The sequence below is a fragment of the Girardinichthys multiradiatus genome, chromosome 19, assembly GCF_021462225.1.
Source record: "Girardinichthys multiradiatus isolate DD_20200921_A chromosome 19, DD_fGirMul_XY1, whole genome shotgun sequence".
NCBI classification, from domain to species: Eukaryota; Metazoa; Chordata; class Actinopteri; order Cyprinodontiformes; family Goodeidae; genus Girardinichthys; species Girardinichthys multiradiatus.
The window spans coordinates 27,507,015-27,528,866 of NC_061811.1; the positions used below are offsets into that span (position 1 = coordinate 27,507,015).

The 21,852-nt window shown below is 39.6% G+C and overlaps 1 protein-coding gene across 3 annotated transcripts in view; it reads left to right on the forward strand.

Annotated features, from left to right (window-relative positions):
• Nucleotides 1–21,852, forward strand: part of plppr3a (phospholipid phosphatase related 3a) — a 38,761-nt gene that overhangs the window by 7,076 nt on the left and 9,833 nt on the right. For all 3 annotated transcript variants that reach the window (XM_047346058.1, XM_047346057.1, XM_047346056.1), the window contains 5 exons: nt 11,292–11,395; nt 11,714–11,899; nt 12,884–13,013; nt 14,520–14,715; nt 17,242–17,299. In XM_047346058.1, the coding sequence (XP_047202014.1) occupies nt 11,315–11,395; nt 11,714–11,899; nt 12,884–13,013; nt 14,520–14,715; nt 17,242–17,299 (651 nt within the window). In that variant the 5' untranslated portion in view covers nt 11,292–11,314. The remainder of the gene's footprint in view (nt 1–11,291; nt 11,396–11,713; nt 11,900–12,883; nt 13,014–14,519; nt 14,716–17,241; nt 17,300–21,852) is intronic.

Genomic DNA, 21,852 nt, shown 5'->3' on the forward strand with positions numbered 1-21,852 from the left:
TCCAGTCCACCCACTACAGCTGCTCCCGTAAGCCCCTGATCAGAGCGCATGGTGCTGTATGGAAAATATTCCTCCTTAAAACAAAGACTTTCTGCTTACATTCTTTTTCAGCATTTAACATTTTAGTCAAATTGTGAGATTTTGATTAAAAACTCTTTTTGAAGTAGAACTGAAAAACTTCATAAAAAAGTGGTTTCCTGTTTTGGTCAAACAAAGCTAAGAATCTATGATGGAGACAACATTTATTGGCTGTTGGCAGTGATAGCATCTTTAGCATGGCCACTCATTTTTATATACCGCTTATACCATAGTGGGTCACGGGGAAGCTAGTGCCTCCAGCTGTCTATGGGCGGGGTACACCCCGGACAGATCGCCAGTCCATTGCAGGGCAGCACACAAACAACCGTGCACACACTCAAAGGCAATTTAGAGACCAATTAATCTAACAGGCATGTCTTTGGACTGTGGGAGGAAGCCAGAGTACCCTGTCAGAACCCACACATGCACGGGGAAAACATGCAAACTCTATGCAGAAAAACCCCTGGCCAGGCAATGGCATCTCCATGTAATGTCTAGATTGTAAATATTCCTGCTTTGCCCTAAACTCTCTCAACATGCTGCCAATATTTCCAAATCCTTTAGACTTAATGAAAGTTTGAGTGTAGAGGTTAAAAAATCCAATAACACAAAAACATTTCTGCAATCCAAATAGTCTTTATGTTGCTTCTTGTTGCTCTCTTTAGAGCTCTGGGATTTTCTCCTTATTTATTATTACTGTAACAATTTGAAATAACTTTCACAGCTCTAAATGTTTGCATGAAGCATGTGTCTTTATTTAGTATTTTCTCTCTAGAACATCTTTGAAGAAGGTAATGCGGCGCTGTGGAGTGTTCGCTCCGCAGCGGCTGGCAGTCCTCTGACAGGAGGCCTTTATAACACACCACGTCCGTCTGCTTGACGCCTAAATACGAATCTGCCAATTCTAAAACATATTTATGTTGATACATTTAAAACATTTGTTTGTTGGCAGTGTTTGAAATTACTAGTTTAGTGTGCAACAACTGCTCAGCTGACAGATTAAATGGCTAGAAGAAAATCAGTCAAAATGCGACATCCATCAAAACAAGATCATGCTGTCTAGTTTGGTAACCTCAGCCTAATATCCGATCCAACAAAGGTATCAGGTCTGTTACTGATGCTGGATCGCATTGGCCCCTTCTCTGCTAAACAGATGTGAAGCGTCTAACCATTTTCAGTTTGTGAATCTCTTGTCCTGAAGCTATTTAAACAGGCTGTCCTGTGGCTCAAGACATTTTTATCAGGTTATTCTTAATTTTGGAAACCCTTTAAGTGTCTATGTAGCTTCTTTAACATTATGGTGCGTACTGCATCTTGTACTCTTTGTTTTGCCAGACTCATTAACACAGTTTTTTAGATACCACCGCCTTACTTACCTCATTCACACATGGACAGGCGCAATGCACACAGACTACTTACAGTATAGACTTATCCAAACACTTTCCTAATGTTTGCAAGCATGAGTGTACAGCAGCTCAGGCTACACAGACTGCAGCCACTTACTCGTGATGTATCCCAGAGGACGCAGGCTGGCGTGATAGATAAATGACCCCCTTTCTCTGGGCCTGGAGTGTGTGTGTGTGTGTGTGTGTGTGTGTGAAATGTGAGTTAGGATGAGGTTTAAATGCTGACTGGAGTAGGTTACTGAGACCAAGTGACTGTGAGAGTGAGACCCCAGGCCTCGGCGTTTTGCTAAGCTGTTTTCAGCCAAACTGGAATCTCTTCCATCACAGCATGCTCCCTGTTTTTAAATCAAGTCCCTTTTCTTCTTTTCTCTGACCTCTAAATGTGAAAAAAATTTACACACATACACACACTTTAGTTTTTTTTTTTTTTGTTTTTTTTTTTTTATCATACTTCTCTTTGATGTGTACTTATCTCGGTCCTGTTCTTCCTCTCTTCTCCAACACATTTCCAGGGGTCATGGAAATTAGATTGTAGAAGTCTTTGATTCTCTGTGCATCACGGTGCCTCAGGGTCAGGATCTCTTATCTTCCAAAGAAGCAGTGATGGAAACAGAAAACTAAAGGATAGTGGCTAAAGCCTCTTTAGGTGTACAGAGAGAGTTGAAGAATAACAAACATGGAAAGGTGTTAATGATGAATAAAGGTAGAAAAAGCAAAAGAATTAGTGAGTAAAGTAGAAATAGACAACTGATAAAAAAGTGTAGAAAGATCACAGATAACTGTAGAGCCTCACATGAAGGTAAAAATATATAGGTTCTTATTAAAATCTCAGGCAAATATTTGTCCAACCTGTTTTAATCTAACCTAAAATCACTTTATAACCCAATTTGTATCATAACCCTTCGCTTAAATGCATTCAAAATGTTCTACACTGTTTTAAATTGATCAGAAGTTCTTACAACGCCTTGTAAAAGTATTCATCCTTCCACATTTTATCAATTAACACCACAAGCTTTATGTAGTTTGGATTTTATGAATAAAACAATGCCCAACTGTGGAAGGAACATAATAAATGTTTTTATTTTTTTCAAATTTAAATGATAACTGTGGCGTGCATTTAGCACCTTCCCCTCCAATACCCATTAAAGAAAATGTGTGATCACTTGCCTTCAAAGGCAAGTAATTAATAAATTGTGAATAATTCGCAATTATGTAATGCTTTGTTTTGGTTTAGTACATAAAATCCCAATAAAATACATTTAACCTTTTGGTTGTTACGTGTGGAAAGGTTCTAGAGGGATGAATACTATTTCATGGCACTACATATAAAAAAGTTAAACTGACCCAAAATATTAGTCCCCAGACATGTTAGGCATGGCTAATGTTATGAGAGAAAGGTTAAACAGGAAGAGAACTAACATTGAGAAGGAAAACAGGTCAGGCAGAAAGTGTTGTCAAAATTTAAGTTTCAGTTTATTTATTTATATAGCGCCAATTCACAACACATGTTGTCTCAAGGCACTTCACAAAAGTCAGGTACATACATTCCAATTAATCTTAACCATTGAACAGTGCAGTCAGATTCAGTTATTTATTCAAATTGGATAAAACGTTTTTCTATCTAAGGAAACCCAGCAGATTGCATCGAGTCACAGACTTGTAGCATTCACTCCTCCTGGATGAGCATCTAGAGACAGTGGACAGTCACTGGCGTTGACTTTTCAGCAATCCCTCATACTGAGCATGCATGTAGCAACAGTGGAGAGGAAAAACTCCCTTTTAACAGGAAGAAACCTCCAGCAGAACCAGGCTCAGTGTGAGCGGCCATCCGCCACGACCGACTGGGGGTTAGAGAGAGCAGAGCAGAGACACACAAAGAATACAGAAGCACTGATCCAGGAGTACTCTCTATAGGAAGTAAAAGTAAATGTTAGTGGATATAGCTCCTTTAGTCGTTTCATCTAGAAAGAAAGAACAGATAAACTCTGAGCCAGTTTTCAAGGATAGAGTCTGAAAGAGAGCGCATATAATTAGTTACAGTAAAAGCTCAGTCAATTGCTATATCTAGGAGAGAGAAAGGGTTAAACACTAAAAGACAGGGCCATGTGGATCATCTGTAGAAGGTGAGCATTAAGTTGTTGCCAGCAGAAGCTTGGACGATGCCCCTCTCCAGAAAGATGTCACAGGTAGACACAGAGTCAGGCCAGGTGTAGCTTCTAGGAAGAGAAAAGACAGAGAACATAAAGTTAAAAACTGAAATAGCAAATAATGCAAAATTGGAGAGTAGTGTGAGAATGTAGTGAAGAGGGTGAAAGTGGTTATTATGTCCTCCAGCAGCCTAAGCCTATAGAGGCATAACTACAGAGATAGTTTCAGCTTCAGTTTATTTATTTATATAGTGCTTATTTACAACAATGTCGTCTCAAAGCACCCCACAAAGGGTCCGGAACGGCGCGGGGCCGCCGGGGAGGCAAGACCAAACCACCGAGTGCCAGAGCCTGGCCACTCCAGAACGGGCCACGTGTAGGGGCACTAAGTAAAATAATAAACTGATAAAGTTTGTCAATCTAGAGCCCACTGATGGCCATTGTTATACTAAAAACCACAAGGATCGGGATACCTCTCTCTGTCTGACTGATTATAACCATTGGAAAAGAGAGGGGGTCATACAGGTTGTATAAATGGAAAGTGTGTTTGCACCTCAACCATAACTGAGCCGGTTAAGGCTAAACCTGACTCCCCCTTACTTCATCCAACAGGGAGGGAGAAAGGCGGAGGTAAAAATAAGGAAGATAGCCTGAGCCACTCTAACTATAAGCTTTATAAAAAAGGAAAGTTTTAAGCCTAGCCTTAAAAGTAGACAGGATGTCTGCCTCACGGACTAAAGCTGGGAGCTTGTTCCACAGGAGAGGAGCCTGATAACTAAAGGATCTGCCTCCCATTCTACTTCTAGAGACTCTAGGAACCACCAGTAAACCTGCAGTCTGAGAACGAAGTGCTCTGTTAGGAACATATGGAACAATCAGATCTTTGATGTATGATGGAGCTAGATCAATAAGGGCTTTATTTGTGAGGAGGAGAATTTTAAATTCTATTCTGGATTTAACAGGGAGCCAATGAAGGGAAGCTAAAATAGGAGAAATATGATCTATCTTTTTAATTTTCATCAGAACTCTTGCTGCAGCATTTTGAAACAGCTGAAGGCTTTTAACTGCATTTTGTGGACATCCTGATAGTAAAGAATTACAATAGTCCAGCCTGTTCTGGAGGTGAAAGAAGGAAATCCTAGAAACCTGTTTAATTTGGGATTTACATTACATGTCCTGGTCAAAAATAACACCAAGGTTTTTTACTTTATTATCGGAGGTCAATTTAATGCCACCCAGGTTAAGTGATTTACTAAGCAGTTTCTTTTTTAAAGACTCCGGTCCAAAGACGATAACTTCTGTCTTGTCTGAATTTAGAAGCAAAACATTTAAAGTCATCCAAGTTTTTATGTCTTCAAGACATGCTTGTAGTCTATCTAACTGGTTGGGCTCATCAGGATTCATGGATAGGTAAAGCTGAGTATCATCAGCGTAACAGTGAAAATGTATCCTATGCAGCCTGATAATTTGACCTATTGGAAGCATATATATAGTAAAGAGAATTGGCCCAAGTACTGAACCCTGTGGTACTCCACAATTAGCCCTGGAGTTTAAAGATGATTTATCATGAACAAACTGGAATCTGTCAGACAAATAAGATTTAAACCAGCCTAGCGCTGTTCCCCTGATCCCTACAGCATATTCCAGCCTTTCTAAAAGAATATTGTGATCGACTGTATCAAATGCAGCACTGAGATCTAAGAGGACAAGTACAGACACAAGTCCATCATTATAAAATGAAATCAGATAAGAAGAAATCAAGTGAAATGAATGTGGAGCAGATGGTATATACAGGTCCTTCTCAAAATATTAGCATATTGTGATAAAGTTCATTATTTTCCATAATGTCATGATGAAAATTTAACATTCATATATTTTAGATTCATTGCACACTAACTGAAATATTTCAGGTCTTTTATTGTCTTAATACAGATGATTTTGGCATACAGCTCATGAAAACCCAAAATTCCTATCTCACAAAATTAGCATATTTCATCCAACCAATAAAAGAAAAATGTTTTTAATACAAAAAACGTCAACCTTCAAATAATCATGTACAGTTATGCACTCAATACTTGGTCGGGAATCCTTTGGCAGAAATTACTGCTTCAATGCGGCGTGGCATGGAGGCAATCAGCCTGTGGCACTGCTGAGGTCTTATGGAGGCCCAGGATGCTTCGATAGCGGCCTTTAGCTCATCCAGAGTGTTGGGTCTTGAGTCTCTCAACGTTCTCTTCACAATATCCCACAGATTCTCTATGGGGTTCAGGTCAGGAGAGTTGGCAGGCCAATTGAGCACAGTGATACCATGGTCAGTAAACCATTTACCAGTGGTTTTGGCACTGTGAGCAGGTGCCAGGTCGTGCTGAAAAATGAAATCTTCATCTCCATAAAGCTTTTCAGCAGATGGAAGCATGAAGTGCTCCAAAATCTCCTGATAGCTAGCTGCATTGACCCTGCCGTTGATAAAACACAGTGGACCAACACCAGCAGCTGACACGGCACCCCAGACCATCACTGACTGTGGGTACTTGACACTGGACTTCTGGCATTTTGGCATTTCCTTCTCCCCAGTCTTCCTCCAGACTCTGGCACCTTGATTTCTGAATGACATGCAGAATTTGCTTTCATCCGAAAAAAGTACTTTGGACCACTGAGCAACAGTCCAGTGCTGCTTCTCTGTAGCCCAGGTCTGGGGAATGCGGCACCTGTAGCCCATTTCCTGCACACACCTGTGCACGGTGGCTCTGGATGTTTCTACTCCAGACTCAGTCCACTGCTTCCTCAGGTCCCCCAAGGTCTGGAATCGGCCCTTCTCCACAATCTTCCTCAGGGTCCGGTCACCTCTTCTCGTTGTGCAGCGTTTACTGCCACACTTTTTCCTTCCCACAGACTTCCCACTGAGGTGCCTTGATACAGCACTCTGGGAACAGCCTATTCGTACAGAAATTTCTTTCTGTGTCTTACCCTCTTGCTTGAGGGTGTCAATAGTGGCCTTCTGGACAGCAGTCAGGTCGGCAGTCTTACCCATGATTGGGGTTTTGAGTGATGAACCAGGCTGGGAGTTTTAAAGGCCTCAGGAATCTTTTGCAGGTGTTTAGAGTTAACTCGTTGATTCAGATGATTAGGTTCATAGCTCGTTTAGAGACCCTTTTAATAATATGCTAATTTTGTGAGATAGGAATTTTGGGTTTTCATGAGCTGGATGCCAAAATCATCCGTATTAAGACAATAAAAGACCTGAAATATTTCAGTTAGTGTGCAATGAATCTAAAATATATGAATGTTAAATTTTCATCATGACATTATGGAAAATAATGAACTTTATCACAATATGCTAATATTTTGAGAAGGACCAGTATATATAGCCTGGTAGCCAGTTTTCATTGATTGCACATTGCACCAGTAAGAGCAGAGTGTGAAGGTTCAATTAGCAGGGTAGGAGCACAGTTTTGCTCAAAATATTGAAATGCACACAACATTATGGGTGACATACCAGAGTTCAAAAGAGGACAAATTGTTGGTGCACATCTTGCTGGCGCATCTGTGACCAAGACAGCAAGTCTTTGTGATGTATCAAGAGCCACGGTATCCAGGGTAATGTCAGCATACCACCAAGAAGGACAAACCACATCCAACAGGATTAACTGTGGACGCAAGAGGAAGCTGTCTGAAAGGGATGTTCGGGTGCTAACCCGGATTGTATCCAAAAAACATAAAACCACGGCTGCCCAAATCAAGGCAGAATTAAATGTGCAACTCAACTCTCCTGTTTCCACCAGAACTGTCCGTCGGGAGCTCCACAGGGTCAATATACACGGCCGGGCTGCTATAGCCAAAACTTTGGTCACTCATGCCAATGCCAAACGTCGGTTTCAATGGTGCAAGGACCGCAAATCTTGGGCTGTGGACAATGTAAAACATGTATTGTTCTCTGATGAGTCCACCTTTACTGTTTTCTCCACATCCGGGAGAGTTACGGTGTGGAGAAGCCCCAAAGAAGCGTCACCGCCAAGGACTACCGAACCATTCTTGAGGACCATGTGCATCCAATGGTTCAAACATTGTATCCTGAAGGCGGTGCCGTGTATCAGGATGACAATGCACCAATACACACAGCAAGACTGGTGAAAGATTGGTTTGATGAACATGAAAGTGAAGTTGAACATCTCCCATGGCCTGCACAGTCATCAGATCTAAATATTATTGAGCCACTTTGGGGTGTTATGGAGGAGCGAGTCAGGAAACGTTTTCCTCCACCAGTATCACGTAGTGACCTGGCCACTATCCTGCAAGATGAATGGCTTAAAATCCCTCTGACCACTGTGCAGGACTTGTATATGTCATTCCCAAGACGAATTGTCCACTATCCTGCAGTCTATGGGCAAGAGGCAGGGTGCACCCTGGACAGGTCACCAGTCCATCGCAGGGCAACACACAAACAACCATGCACACACTCATTCATACACCTATATATATATATATATATATATATATACAGGGATTGGACAATGAAACTGAAACACCTGGTTTTAGACCACAATAATTTATTAGTATGGTGTAGGACCTCCTTTTGCGGCCAATACAGCGTCAATTCGTCTTGGGAATGACATATACAAGTCCTGCACAGTGGTCAGAGGGATTTTAAGCCATTCTTCTTGCAGGATAGTGGCCAGGTCACTACGTGATCCTTGTGGAGGAAAACGTTTCCTGACTCGCTCCTCCAAAACACCCCAAAGTGGCTCAATAATATTTAGATCTGGTGACTGTGCAGGCTATGGGAGATGTTCAACTTCCCTTTCATGTTCATCAAACCAATCTTTCACCAGTCTTGCTGTGTGTATTGGTGCATTGTCATCCTGATACACGGCACCGCCTTCAGGATACAATGTTTGAACCATTGGATGCACATGGTCCTCAAGAATGGTTCGGTAGTCCTTGGCAGTGACGCGCCCATCTAGCACAAGTATTGGGCCAAGGGAATGCCATGATATGGCAGCCCAAACCATCACTGATCCATCCCCATGCTTCACTCTGGGCATGCAACAGTCTGGGTGGTATGCTTCTTTGGGGGACTCATCAGAGAACAATACATGTTTCACATTGTCCACAGCCCAAGATTTGCGCTCCTTGCACCATTGAAACCGACGTTTGGCATTGGTATGAGTGACCAAAGGTTTGGCTATAGCAGCCCGGCCGTGTATATTGACCCTGTGGAGCTCCCGACGGACAGTTCTGGTGGAAACAGGAGAGTTGAGGTGCACATTTAATTCTGCCGTGATTTTGGCAGCCGTGGTTTTATATTTTTTGGATACAATTCGTGTTAGAACCCGAACATCCCTTTCAGACAGCTTCCTCTTGCGTCCACATTTAATCCTGTTGGATGTGGTTCGTCCTTCTTGGTGGTATGCTGACATTACCCTGGATACCGTGGCTCTTAATACATCACAAAGACTTGCTGTCTTGGTCACAGATGCGCCAGCAAGACGTGCACCAACAATTTGTCCTCTTTTGAACTCTGGTATGTCACCCTTAATGTTGTGTGCATTTCAATATTTTGAGCAAAACTGTGCTCTTACCCTGCTAATTGAACCTTCACACTCTGCTCTTACTGGTGCAATGTGCAATCAATGAAGACTGGCTACCAGACTGGTTCAATTTAGCCATGAAACCTCCCACACTAAAATGACAGGTGTTTCAGGTCATGTATTTTTATTGCAATAACAGTATTAGATCATGTGAATAATGAAGATTAGACACAGGAAGTTCATAAACTAGACACCCAGTTGATGACATCATGGCTGTGTAAGCTTCCGATTGGTAACCTAGCAACAATATTTTAATTAATTGGTGGCACTGGTGTGGAATATATTTTAAGGCAACACCTCAAAGACACTGCTTTCTTGTTTGACATCATGGAAAAAAAAATAAGTCAAGATATTGGGAAGGGAAATGTCAACCTCCTAGTTCATCTTTGGGTACGATTTCTAGATAGCTGAAGATGCCACATTCATCTGCTCTGATATTTATATGCAAGTATAAACACCATGGGAATGTCCAGTTATTATACTATTTAGGAGGTGGACATGTGTTCCAGAGGTGAAGGTATTTTGGGGTAAAATGTGCATTATCAACCCAGAGACAAAAGCCTTCTTAAGATGTTGGATGAAGCTCACAAGAGCTTGTCATTATCCACACTGAAATGAGCCATACACTGACATGGGCTGAAAGGCCGCTCAGATAGTAAGAAGCCATCTCACCAGAAGCAACAAAAAGCTGAATTGCATTTGCAAATGAACTCGGGGACCTTAACCTTTGGAGACATGTCCTGTGGTGTGATGAAACTAACAGGGAAGGCCATAACGACCAGTAGTACGAAAAAAAAAAAAAGAAGGAAACTTACAAGCCTGAGAGCACCTTCCCAACTGTGAAGTAGGGGGGTGACAGCATCATGTCATGTGTGTCACAAAATATATGCACGTTATGGGGAAATGTTGTATCAACATCTCTGTACATTAACTAGGACACCTTTTGGACACAAACTGGTCTTAATGTACAACGACTTGCAACATACCACCAAATTAGTTACAAAGAGGCTTAAGGACAGCAAAGTCAATGTTTTGGAGTTTGGAGTTTGGAATAGCCAATGAGGAACACGGTTAAAACTAACCAAGGATAAATACTTGTTGGAATTCAATGCTTTTTGCCTACATTTAACAGAATATATCAACAGAAATATCATCACAGCCTCTGAAAGGCTCTGTGTTCCAATGTAGTTATAGTTGGATGAGGTTATTAGCAAACTGTCAGGTTTAAACAATCTACAATACTTATAACATCACAAAAAGAAGAGAAAGACAAAGAATTAGTTATTTCACTCGCTGCGAGGAGAACAGGACAAAGATGTGTTTTTCACTTACAAATCTCCGCCGTTCTGAAAACCATCTGTCCGACCCTCTCTTTTTATTATCTTTTCGGGCGTCCCTAATTACAAAGAACGTTACTCTCTTAGGATGGGAATAACAGCTGCATTGTAAACAGGTCATAAACACCATTATCTTTTAACAACACACTTCCACAGTCTCCTCCAATCTTAGGATCAGTGTGTTGTCCGTTCAGCACAATCAGCCTTCATCTTTTATGACCTCCTCAACTGCGGACTGCTTCCTCCTCAGCTTCACTTTATGACCTTTGCCTGCAGACAAACTCATCACATTCTTTACTCACACAAACATCATGAAAGGTTATAAAAATCAAATAGTCAAGTTAAAGAATAGGAGAAAATATAAGATAAATCTATATTAAATTATTCCAACACAAACGTAACAGATTATAGCAGGTTTTTTCATTAAATGTGCAGGTGTCTTTCTAAATGTCTTTTAAAATGTTTAAAGCTCTTCGTTACTACTCAACCCCATAATTAAATTCACAAAATATGTCACCTTCTTAAAACTAATGCATTTCAATTAGTATTGTAGGAAACTCTTAAGTCATTGCCTGCCTTTGAAGCCATTCTAAACCCATTTGTCACTTTAAAGTTAGACCCTGGAGGAACTTTGGACATATTTTTGACATTTACAGAAAATTCAGATTATTAAAAAATAACTCAAAGTTCTTTGGACATTCAATTTGATATCTGTTTGCAATGTTATCCCAACAGGCTGCGACTGGTCCCACCCCAAGATGACATCTCCCAAAACCAAAGCCAAGAAGAAACCACCCAAAGACAGCATGACTCTGCTGCCATGTTTTTATTTTGTTGAGGTACAGATAGATTGAGAATATTAAAGAATCACTGTTGAAATGTAATAGTTCTACCATATTCATTAAAATGGTCACTTCTACATATTTTTGGCCAAATAATGTCAACACTTATTCAATATCTTATCTTCATATTTCTTATGCATTTTAGAGCTTGTATATTACATGTGTATGTGTGTGACATGTACTTGTTAAAATGAAACATTAGATAACTTGCTCTACACCAGTAAAATAAATTAAATGCTTGTCACTCTTTGCTTTGTGCTTGGCTTTGTATTACGTGTTGGGAATTAACATGTGCTTCGCCCCCTTCCTCTCCAGCTCCCCATTGTCCTGTCCTCCTTGGTGTCCCTGTACTTCTTGGAGTTGACAGATGTCCTTTCTCCGGCAATGGTGGGCTTCCGTTGCTATGACCGCGACCTTTCCATGCCCTACGTAGAGACGGGAGATGAGCTAATCCCTCTGTTGATGCTGCTGAGTTTGGCGTTTGCCGGTCCAGCGGCTTCTGTAAGTTCATCTCCCTACTTTCACAACTCACTGCCCCTGCTGAAGAAAAGCAGTCTCCCAGCATGATGCTGCCACTACTGTGTTTCACCATAAATGATGTATTTAGGTTGTAGAGTTACTTTTTTGCCACACATAGCATTTTGCTTGACATTTGCATTTTGATTTATTTTGTTTTGTTTTGGATTGGATTGCCCTTTATAAAAGGGTTTAACTGTACCGTTTAATTTAAATCCGAACTTTCCCCTTTACACATGCATGACATATAACTTATAATAAATTATAACTTCGAATTAATTTATAGTCAGTTTCTCAGGCACCTATGTATAAACCACATTGAGCTTTGGTTTATGTTTTCTTTTGAATTGCAGCTGCAGCATTAAAACAGCAATCTAAGTAAGCTAATGTGCTTTTTGACCAGATATTCCTGGTGGACATGTGCCTAGAAGACATTCAATCGATTCCTGCTGTACAAATGTTGCTTAATTGAAAACACTCCTCCAACACACATCACAGCGATAAAGACTGAATAATACAGAAATTACACAAACAGGCAAATGCAAATGGACAGCAAATTCTGTGTGCCCTCTCGAATGCAGTATCAAAGTTTAGATTGATAAATAAACACCTACATTTCCCATACACATTATCAGTCATTCCATGCCCCTCAAATCGATAGACACAGAAACACTCATCAGAATCCATCAGCAGTAAAGAAACAAACAGCACTCATTCATCACTCTGATTGGTAGTGTTCAATAGCACCTTGCCGCTGCTTTCACTGCTTTCACCCCACTGTACCGTCCCACAGTAGATCAAAATCACAGACATCTCTACCTGGCATTAATAGCACTTTAACACTTTTACCTCTTTGCGTTTATTGTATGCTAGTCTTCCTATCTTGCTCTCTCTGCAAAATGTAATCTCAAACAGTTAAAAAACCTATGTGACAGCACTTTTTTCCCTTCTCTCTTTTGGTGGCTGTAGATTATGTTGGGGGAGGCGGTGATGTACTGCATGCAGTCCAAACTGAAGACCTGCCCCAAGTTGGAGGGCAGCATAAACGCCGGAGGTTGCAGCTTCAACTCCTTCCTGCGCAGGACCGTGCGCTTTGTTGGTACATCCAGCCACCAGGCTTGTTTAGAAGTTACAAACAAGAATTGGGTGAACATTTTTGAATTTATTAGGAGTTTTCTTTCATCCACAAAGTTAAAAATTATGCATACAGGCTGAACTTTTTACACAAACTTCCACTAATTCTCAGGTAAATGTGACTTGAGTGAGTTGAACATCAATTTATTGCAGCCATCAACAAGCTTTAGGTATAATTCTGGCAGGATATTTGGTCACTGTTATTATCAGAAGCTAATTTTAGTTGCTTGGTTTAAACTTTCTGCCAGTTCACCTTTAACAAAATGTAATTTTACATGTGCATAAATAACAGTAATAATGTCATTCACCAAAACTGATTGTCAATGCATTCGCAACCTGGCTTTGCCAGCTTATTTTAATTTATTATATGTTTTCCTGTTCTATTTTTTTCACATAAAAATCTAGTTTATGTCACCTCCTTCTCTCCACTCCTTTCAGCATGTGAATATTGTGTATTACTAAATATTGCAATTAGCAAAATAAGCAAAAAAGTATTTAAAAAAATAGCATCTTCCAGTTAAACATTTGCTGGAGGCTTTGTGGTCTCATGGTTGCTCTTGAAATACTAACTAATTTTCCTTTTATCAAAGTGTGACTGTTTAGGTCAGGTGGTTGAAACCTGGATACAATTGGGTTATGCTTGTCAAAACTGGTTTTGGAAGAGGTAAAGCAGGCCAAGATTAAGCTTCTGCAATGTCCCTGACCTCAACTCTATAAACACTTTGTGGGCTATGATTGATGGTCAAATCCATGCAAGGAAGCCAACCAATTTAAAGGAAACCATTCAAGAAAAGTGGTGAAATAATGGGCCAAAATTATGCAATAAGTTTGTTGATGGCAACAGAAGACATGTTGTGGTGTAAATGGCTAAAGGGCATTTAAACTAATATTGTTGGCAGTTTATGTTGCCTGTAGGTATAATGTTTACCTGTATTAGATTAAAGAAAATTCACAATAAATTTCAACTTGTGCACCAGTTTCTTATTTTTAAAACTCTAAGATTTTAATGCATATTTCAGGCTAAGCCTTTTTGATAAATTGAAAATTCTACTGTGATCCAAAATTCCCTGTGTGAGTCCCAACTTTATTTCACTTTTCAAAGCAAAGAAAAAAGGTAATTACAGACATTAAATGAAGGGTGATATAAAATAAAACTGAGTTAAGAAGCTGAGGTAATGAAATACCCGAGGCAAACTTTTAGCTTTGAAGTCAAAAGAGTAATTAATTCACGTTCCCACATGTTCTGTGTGTACATGTGTCTGTGTGTGTGTGTAAAAGCTAACAAATGCATAAGATTGACAGCTCATGGTGTCACTTCAGGTTGTTGCAAATACACAGAAGTTTTTCTACTGCAGCACGTGTCTCAGAAATGAACAGCTTTGCACGAGGAAGGCATCAGGCGTCTTTTCGTTTATTTACCAAAGCTGCAGTCACCTTTGTCACCTCTTTCCTCTCCCTGTCTCTCCCTCAGGTGTTCATGTGTTTGGTCTCCTAGCAACAGCCCTGGTGACAGATGTCATCCAGTTGGCTACCGGTTACCACGCGCCTTTCTTCCTTACCGTGTGCCAGCCCAATTACACGGCTCCGGGAGTGTCATGTGACAACAACGCCTACATCACACAGGACATCTGCATGGGGAAAGACCAATATGCAATCATGTCAGCAAGGTAAAATGAGAGTGGCTGAATTTAAAATGTGCATGTATTTATTTAGCACAGAATCTTATTTATATAATATTAAATGTGTTTATTTATTATTTTTACACATCTTGCAGGTATGCCACTGGCATTGAGTAATCAAGGATCATTTGCAGTTTTTTTGGGGGGGGTTATATGATATTTAAAGCAAAAAATATAAAATTGAAGCATTCTTTGTTAGCTGAGAAATTGCATATAATGGTGTTATAGAGATATGTTGGATTTAGGTTTTACAGTTTTTGAAGATGCTCTTTAGAGGTACAACTCACATGCAGGGGATCAGACAAACAAGGTCCAGCGAGTCGGTATGAAAGGCACATTATATCCGTACACAGAAATGATCACAGCTTAGTAGCACTGATACAGGGATAATCCTTGTAACTGTATTACAAGTGTGAGGGGTTCTATTCCTGAGGGGAGTTATTAAAACATTTAAATCGGTAGTTTTTTATATAGTATGCCATCATTTTTTTTTTATTATTATTATTTTGTGTAGCCAGGCAAAGTGGGACAAGGCAAACAATATTGAGAGGTAGAAGAACAAATGTACTGACCTGTTTAAAAATCATCTTTATGAGCCACATTATCTGAGATTTAGGGTTTATGATTATTAATTTTAAAAAAGCAGCATTGATGTCACCTTAACCAGATTAATTTCCACTAAAGTACTTCTAGGTACTACGTTTGAGTTAAATAAAACTCAAAACCAAGGGTATTTATTAGAGAGGTACATAGGCTGTAGTCTCATGTATAGAACCTTGAACAACTTTCATGGTTTCAGCATTTTTCACACGCAAAACTCTGAAAGGTGTGGTGTGCATTTAAAGTAACCCTCAACTATAGCTGTAGGTCTTTTGATGCATGTCTCTACCAGCAGCATTAAAAATTGAAATTTCTGCCCGTTATTTGTTGCAACATTGTTCAATCTTGCAGGCACAGAAGTTGAATTTAGTACTGGTCTTTGACATTTTAACACATGAATAATGTTCAATCTATACCTTGTTCATTGTTGTTCTGAAAAAAAAAAAAAAAAACATTAGTTCTTCCAGGATTGCCCTGTGTTTTGCCTCATCCATCTTTCTATAAACTCTGACTAGCTTCTCTGCCCCTGCTGAAGACAGCAGCCCACAGCATGATTTTGGTTTCATCTGACCACTTTCAATGGCTTCCTGCTGGAGACTCGTCAATAAAGGACAAAATTGTGGAGTGCACAACTAATAGCTGGTCTGTCAACAGATTATCTCACCTGAGCTGCTAATATCTGCAGCTCCTTTAGAGTTACCTTTATCTTTTGGCTGCTTGCCTGATTAATGCTCTCCTTGGTCTGTCAAATGCTTCAGTAGGTTTGTATCTCATACTCTTTTCATTTCTTGACAATTAAAAAGCTCCATAACATATCTAAGGCTTGGGATATTGTAACTTAACCCTGATTTAATTTCCTGAAACTTTAACCCTGAGATGTCTGGTGTGTTCCACGGTCTTCATGATGAGGCCTTCACAAAACAGTTGTATTTATACTGAGATTAAATGTCACATTGGTGGAGTCTATTTATTAATTGGGTGACTTTTGAAGGCAGCCAGTTGTACTTGATTTTATTTAGGGTATAAAAGAAAAAGGGGCTTAATACAAATGCAAACCACACTTGTCAGGTTTTTATTTGTAAAATAATGTTAAAAACCCTGAATCATTTTCCTTCCACTGTTACATTAGCATTGTTTGAGGCAGACCCAGAGTGCAGATTATGGCAAGGGAGCCGCATGATGAGTTGAGAAGAGTTTAATGGTGAAGGTGAACAGGCCTTGCAGGCAGGCTGGCAGACTACTGAGTACAAAAACCATCTTCAGAGACCCGGTCCATAGGCAAAGCAGAAAACTGGTAACTCACTTATGAAAAACGTAGGACAGGTACAGGGTAGTAGCAGGGCAGCTTACAGGAGGAACCAGTGGAGAACAATGAGAACCAGCAAGCTTATAAACTGAGGGAAGAAGAGTGTGGACCAATGAGACAGGGAGGCAGGTAATCAATGGAAAAATGTAACAGGTGTGGACCAGGCTTCAGAGGGACTGAGGGGAATGTGAATAATTAGGACTAATGAAGCAGAGGAAAACAGTGACATGAGGAACTGGACAGAAAGAGAAAGAAACTAGACAAAGTAGCAAAACCAAGTGAAAAACAGATCTATAGGAAATGTAAAACACATGAAATACAAGAATCTAAGAAGTAACCACTAACAGAAATACCCTAATGACATGGATGAACAAAAAGACACCTGACCTAGAAAAGTAAATAAACACAATCACCAAATGTCAGATCATGACATCCACTTCCCAGTAATACACTACTTCGTGTTTGTCACATACATTTTCAGGAAAATATGTACATTGAAACTTATGTTTAAACATTGCAACATGTAAAAAAAAAAGTTGTAAAACAGGAATTTCTTTTCTCTGCCTTTATTTCTTCACTGCACTAATATTCCTGCTCTCTTCCAATAGGAAAACCTTTCCATCCCAGCACGCTACGCTGTCTGGCTTTGCAGCTGTATATATCTCTGTAAGAACTTGTTTTGCTTCAATTTACTATGATGGTATTTGCATGATCTGTCTGTAGATGGATGTTTAATTGTAACCCTGGAAAATAGCAAGGTAAGTCTGTTTAGATTTATATTTTATTGCTAAATCAATAGTAATACATTGCAACTCTACAAGGCACAACCACAAATGTATTATTTCCTTGTCTGTTCAGTCATTTCTTGACATAACACTCATAAATGTTGACTTTTAATTCTATGAAATGCTTTTGCAAATTAATTTTTTTTCCCTAAATATGAAAAGTGTTCAAGTCTGTTAATTTATACACAAGAACATTTAGAGATGCACTGATTATAGATTTTATGGCCAATTACTGATCATAGATTTTGTGACTTGCCAAGAGCTATAAATAATAACGTTTTTTTTTTTTACTTTGTGGATAAATTGAAGCTTTAACCATCTAAAAAATATTTCATTGTAAATTTTCATAGTAAAGTTTATGTAAAACATCTTAGACACAGACCTGTCTATCTTCATCACTAGAAAGCAATACAGTACACTTAGGGATCTATATATTAAACTAAGCTAAAAACAATTACATCATACATCATTTACTCCTTTATATGACAGAGAAGAGCTTACTATCTTTTTTTCTTTTTTATACACCTCAATATGTAGATGTGTGCCATATAAATTCAAGATACTGTAATGTTTTCTGCAAGATCCCCTCAGCGTAAGAGACAGCCATGTTCAACTTCATATTTAAGAGAAAAAATCTCAGATATTATTGTCAGGTGTTGGATTGTTAATAGTGTCATTAAGCAGCCATTCTGTCAAGAACGATCATTAAATATTTATATAAGCATGTGTGAGAGATAATGTCACACATTTCGCTATTATTTCAAAACAGACAGAATGATGACAGAATTTATATTTTACAGTATGTTATATAAACAAATAGTGCAATTAGCATGGTTAGTGTTACTGTGAACATCAGCCTCTGTGTGTACCACCTTTAGTGTAAGTAGAGCCCTGCCTTAACAGTGAGGTTTTCAAAAGATACACAACATTTTCAAACTCAACATGTTCCCTGACAGATGCAATTAGATTCTTCAAAAGGATAAAACAGAGCAATCTTGCTGTAATAAATTTAGCTTCCTTTTATTAGTTGAAGTTTTAAATGCAGTGGTCTGAAGGATCTGCCAGGATGCCTCTGTAGAAAATACATTTTCTTTCCTAGAAGTTATGTATTTTGTGGTTCCTTTGACTTCATTTTTAACCCCTCTCTGATGCTTAAAATATCTAATCAGGTCTTGTTTCACACCGAAGATTGTTGTTAGTGCAATCTGGTTAGCGCTTAGGTGTGGAGCATTCACTAATCAGAAAAAAAGTTGGATTTTATGTTTTCCAACTGACTGATCAGGATCAGTAACAGTCATGTACAGGTCCTTCTAAAAATATTAGCATATTGTGATAAAGTTCATTATTTTCCATAATGTAATGATGAAAATTTAACAGTCATATATTTTAGATTCATTGCACACTAACTGAAATATTTCAGGTCTTTTATTGTCTTAATACGGATGATTTTGGCATACAGCTCATGAAAACCCAAAATTCCTATCTCACAAAATTAGCATATCATTAAAAGGGTCTCTAAACGAGCTATGAACCTAATCATCTGAATCAACGAGTTAACTCTAAACACCTGCAAAAGATTCCTGAGGCCTTTAAAACTCCCAGCCTGGTTCCTCACTCAAAACACCAATCATGGGTAAGACTGCCGACCTGACTGCTGTCCAGAAGGCCACTATTGACACCCTCAAGCAAGAGGGTAAGGCACAGAAAGAAATTTCTGAACGAATAGGCTGTTCCCAGAGTGCTGTATCAAGGCACCTCAGTGGGAAGTCTGTGGGAAGGAAAAAGTGTGGCAGAAAACGCTGCACAACGAGAATAAGTGACCGGACCCTGAGGAAGATTGTGGAGAAGGGCCGATTCCAGACCTTGGGGGACCTGCGGAAGCAGTGGACTGAGTCTGGAGTAGAAACATCCAGAGCCACCGTGCACAGGCGTGTGCAGGAAATGGGCTACAGGTGTCGCATTCCCCAGGTCATGCCACTTTTGAACCAGAAACAGCAGCAGAAGCGCCTGACCTGGGCCACAGAGAAGCAGCACTGGACTGTTGCTCAGTGGTCCAAAGTACTTTTTTCGGATGAAAGCAAATTCTGCATGTCATTCGGAAATCAAGGTGTCAGAGTCTGGAGGAAGACTGGGGAGAAGGAAATGCCAGAAGTCCAGTGTCAAGTACCCACAGTCAGTGATGGTCTGGGGTGCCGTGTCAGCTGTTGGTGTTGGTCCACTGTGTTTTATCAAGGGCAGGGTCAATGCAGCTAGCTATCAGGAGATTTTGGAGCACTTCATGCTTCCATCTGCTGAAAAGCTTTATGGAGATGAAGATTTCATTATTCAGCATGACCTGGCACCTGCTCAACGTGCCAAAACCACTGGTAAATGGTTTACTGACCATGGTATCACTGTGCTCAATTGGCCTGCCAACTCTCCTGACCTGAACCCCATAGAGAATCTGTGAGATATTGTGAAGAGAACATTGAGAGACTCAAGACCCAACACTCTGGATGAGCTAAAGGCCGCTATCGAAGCATCCTGGGCCTCCATAAGACCTCAGCAGTGCCACAGGCTGATTGCCTCCATGCCACACCGCATTGAAGCAGTCATTTCTGCCAAAGGATTCCCGACCAAGTATTGAGTGCATAACTGTACATGATTATTTGAAGGTTGACGTTTTTTGTATTAAAAACACTTTTCTTTTATTGGTCGGATGAAATATGCTAATTTTGTGAGATAGGAATTTTGGGTTTTCATGAGCTGTATGCCAAAATCATCCGTATTAAGACAATAAAAAACCTGAAATATTTCAGTTAGTGTGCAATGAATCTAAAATATATGAATGTTAAATTTTCATCATTACATTATGGAAAATAATGAACTTTATCACAGTATGCTAATATTTTGAGAAGGACCTGTATACAACTGCTGCATCACTGGGTCCTGTATGTCCTCATTAAAACTCACCAAAGAGGCTCCGACTGACATCTCTGGCAGAACAGAAATAAGGAGGAAAAGACTTGTTTGAGGTGTCAGAGCTACAGCAGGTTATCTAATATGTGCACACATATGTATTTTTCATTCTTCTATGATTATTATGTATTTATTAATTTGATCAATTCTTAAAAAAGCTTTTCTACCAAACTATGAGATAATAAACTAATGATGGGCGAAGAGAAATATTTCCCCACTCACCCCGTGAGTTGAGTAAATCTACATGGAATGTAGGTGAATTTTCTCATTGCTGACATTCCCTTATGCTTTCGAAAGAACAGGATTTTTTTTCCTGCTCAGTAGCCCATGAACTGCCTTGTTAAAAAGGTTATTTTTTAGCAAAGCCTGCCATTCTGTCACTCAGCTGTCTTCTATTTTATGCACTCAGAATACAGTGGGGTTGCTGGGAATCCAGAGAAAAATGTATTCTTGGCTTTTTTTCTTCCTTTCTTGCTCGCTCATCAACTCTGTTGCTGTCAAAACGTCCAACGGGTCAACTGTGTGCACGCTATTTGTTTTCCTACTAATTAAACCCTACCAGAACGCAAAATATAAATATTTTTAATAAGTCATGTTTCAATGATTATTTACACCCTATAGGCTTTTTCATATTTTCTCGCAGTACAACCACAAATTTTATGTGATAAACCAACCCAACTCAGCCCCCTGAGGCAATACTTGGTAGAACTACCTGTTGTCATTATTATAGTTGTAATCTCATTAGAGGTATATCTGTCCTAGCTTGGTACATCTTGAGGCTGAAAGATTTGCCCTTTTTTTTTTGCAGAATAGTCCAGGCAAACTGAATGGAGGTTGTCTGTGAATATAATTTTTTTTTTTGGTCTTGCTACAGATTCTGACTTGAATTTAGGTCTGAACGTTGACTAGGACATTCGAGCACATGAACATACTTTGATCTAAACCATCCAATTACAACTCTGGCTGTGTGTTTAAGTCTTTTCAGCTTCTAACAGGTTTTCTGCCAGGTTTGCCCTATACAGTGCCTTGCGAAAGTACTCGGCACCCTTGAACTGGTCAACCTCTTACCACATTTCAGGCTTCAAACATAAAGATATAAAATTTAAATTTTTTGTGAAGAATCAACAAGTGGGACACAATCGTGAAGTGGAATGAAATTTATTGGATGTGTCAAACATTTTTAACAAATAAAAAACTCATAAGTGGGGCATGCAATTTTATTCGGCCCCTTTACTTTCAGTGCAGCAAAGTCACTCCAGAAGTTCAGTGAGGATCTCTGAATGATCCAATGTTGTCCCAAATGACTGATGATGATAAATAGAATCCACCTGTGTGTAATCAAGTCTCCGTATAAATGCTCATGCTCTGTGATAGTCTCAGGGTTCTGTTCAAAGCGCAGAGAGCATCACGAAGACCAAGGAACAAACCAGGCAGGTCCGAGATACTGTTGTGGAGAAGTTTAAAGCCAGATTTGGA